The sequence below is a fragment of the Otolemur garnettii genome, unplaced genomic scaffold, assembly GCF_000181295.1.
Source record: "Otolemur garnettii isolate 467f Iridium unplaced genomic scaffold, OtoGar3 scaffold00020, whole genome shotgun sequence".
NCBI lineage: Eukaryota > Metazoa > Chordata > Mammalia > Primates > Galagidae > Otolemur > Otolemur garnettii.
Window position 1 is genome coordinate 16,329,848 of NW_003852415.1, and position 2,791 is coordinate 16,332,638.

General features: G+C 43.5%; 1 protein-coding gene across 1 annotated transcript in view; it reads right to left on the reverse strand.

Annotated features, from left to right (window-relative positions):
• Nucleotides 1-2,227, reverse strand: part of NRDE2 (NRDE-2, necessary for RNA interference, domain containing) — a 51,245-nt gene extending 49,018 nt beyond the window's left edge. Inside the window, exon 1 of the mRNA XM_003786982.3 lies at nucleotides 1,958-2,227. Within this exon, the coding sequence (XP_003787030.1) occupies nucleotides 1,958-2,021 (64 nt within the window). The 5' untranslated portion in view covers nucleotides 2,022-2,227. The remainder of the gene's footprint in view (nucleotides 1-1,957) is intronic.
• Between the last annotated feature and the right edge of the window lie 564 nt (nucleotides 2,228-2,791).

The window sequence follows — 2,791 nt, forward strand, 5'->3', positions numbered from 1 at the left end:
AAAAAAAAAAAAAATTCAATCACATGGAAAGATAAAGGACAGGGAAAAACTGTTTTATATTAAAAGACACCTAAGAGACATACCCACAAAACGCAATGCTATACCTTTTTTGGAAGCTGACTTAACAAATCAACTGTAAAGGGCCATTTTTGAGACAACTTGAGAAATTTGAACATTGACTGGTAAATAAATATCAAAAAATTGCAGTTAATTTCATTATGAGTGATAGTGTTGAGTTTAATTTTTTTAAAGACAGCGCTTTATAAAGAACACTTTTACATATATTTCCTGATGCTTGATGTCCAGATGATGTCCAATAAATACTGGTTAAGATTAATGACAAAACTAACACTCGCCTACAAACTTTCAATTTCCCCCTCCCAAAATAAAAGGATAATCCCTTCTTCTGTTATTCAAGGCCATCATCCTCTTTACTACCAGCTCCAACCATACTTCCCAAGGCTCCTCTTCATGGCACTGTATTTATGGCTAATTAACAGTTCTCTGTGCAGGTCTCACACTTTTTTTTTGTGCAGGACATTGAAGGCCCCGAGATGCCCTTCCACTATTTTTTATTTGTCCAAATCCTACCTACCCTCTTAAAGAGCCATCCCAAAAGTTAGCTCCTAAATAAAACCCTTCTTTGAACTTTCCATTAGAACTAATTATTCCTGTAGTTCACATGTACCATCTACAACATCCATATACTGTACACTTTTCAAGGTGCACTGAGGCAACACATAATTATTACGTACCTATTATTAGTCTGCACATCCAACAAATATTTATTGAACACCTATATTTTGTACCTAAGAGCCAAATATGCTACAGTGAATAAACAAACACTCTCTTGACCTCATAGAGGTTACAGTCTAGTAAATGAAGACTACAATTACACAAACTACGTTACTCACAGGCTCGGTGCCCCGTAGCCCAGTGGTTACGGCGCTGGCCATATGCACCAAGACTGGCGGGTTCAAACCCAGCACCGGCCTGCTAAACAACAGTGACAACTGCAACAAAAAAAAATAACTGGGCGTTGTGGAGGGCGCCTTTAGTTCCAGCTATTTGGGAGGCTGAGGCAAGAGAATCGCTTAAGCCCAGGAGTCTGAGGTTGCTGTGAGCTGAGACTCCAGGGCACTCTACCGAGGGCACCATAGTGAGACTCTGCCTCAAAAAAAAAAAAAAAAGAAAGAAAGAAAAGAAAGAAATTAGTCACAGCTATGAGAAGTGTTACAAAAAAGAGATGTCTAGGACCTATGAGAGGATATAGCAGAGGTGTTAGACACAATTGAGCCCCAACACCTAAGGCGTATGATTTAGGATTAATTCCTTCTTAAATGAATTCACTCTGAGACTACATTTCAGTCAATGCAGCTATCTTGAAATGTTTGGATCTTAAATAAAATATGTAAAGCCATAACCTGACAAGGACTAGATCCCCCCAAGTAAGTTTTCACTAGGTGCTGTGACCATTTGGAGAGAAAATGATAGCATCCTTAAATCCCTAGCTCTAGGCCAGCCAAAATATATTAACCTAACAACCATTTCAGAAATAAGAAAAACAGGAAAGTAAGGTATATGTAATAAAAAGATTCAGCATTTGCATCAGGCGCCTTCTTGAGATGTTAAGTACCATAATTCCCACTTAAAGGTGAAGTGAGGCTTGAAGAAAGAATGGGATCCAACAACAGGGTAATACAGAGCTCCCAGCTGCAGGGCATCTACCCCTTGTTTCTTCACCCCTCCCTAACCCTACAACCACAACCCCAGCAACAGCCTTTGATCCGCAGCCCTCGAACGAGGCCTGAAGCCCTTCCCAGAAGGCTTTGCAGCGTCGCAGAGAACTCTGGGATACAAATGGATAAACAAATCCAAGGCAAGGGCCGAGACCAGGGCCTGAGAAACCGCCTCTTAAGCCCGCTCTTTGCCTTCTCCCGCCCGTTTGTATGCTTACCCTTCCTGGAGCTCCCGCTGTCGGGAGCTTCACTAACCCCAGCAAAGGCCGGAAACAGGGCCATGATCACAGGCCGCACCGCCGTTTCTCTCCACAGTAATGGCGCCAGCGCGCGAGCGCGGGTCTGAGGCCTCCGCCCCCGCGGTGCTCGCTGGGAAGTGTGGTTTTCCCGGCCCTCGCCGGGGCGTGACTCCAGACCAGAAGAGGGAGGGCGGGCCCAAGGGGCGGGGCTTCACGGCTTGGAAACTGGGCGAGGCGAGGCGGGGCAGGTGCGGCGGAAGGAGGGACGGCCTCCTAAGGGTTAGTGCCCTCTGAGAACCGGAAATGCGGAAACTGGGGGGGCGGATTTATTCAGAGGAGAAGGGGATCCAGAAATTAAGATTTCAATTCCACCCTGAACTCACACCACCTCTTGCTTACTGGTGAAGCTGATCAAACGCTTGAAGTTTTAGTTGCCTCACCCGAAAAATGTTGAAGAAAACTGAATGCAGACAGTAATTTCACACATTGTGAAACACTTTTGCGTCTGGCCTGTGACAAGCATTTAACATACAGAGTGTGCCGAAAGAAGTATACACATTTCAAGCAAGGAAAGAAACTGTTACAGTTGTAATACCCAACATATACAAATATCGTTTGTTATCTTGTGACTTGTATCTCTTGCAATTGCAGAAGTCAAACGTGGATTGAGTATTACAATTTTAATATGGTTTTTTTCCGTTCTTAAAATGTGTATAAAATTTTTCGTCCCCTCTGTAATTAGCTATTATATGAGTTGTGAGTGCAAGTTCGACTCAAAGCCATGCGAATACAAACTTCAGTCAGGTTGACATT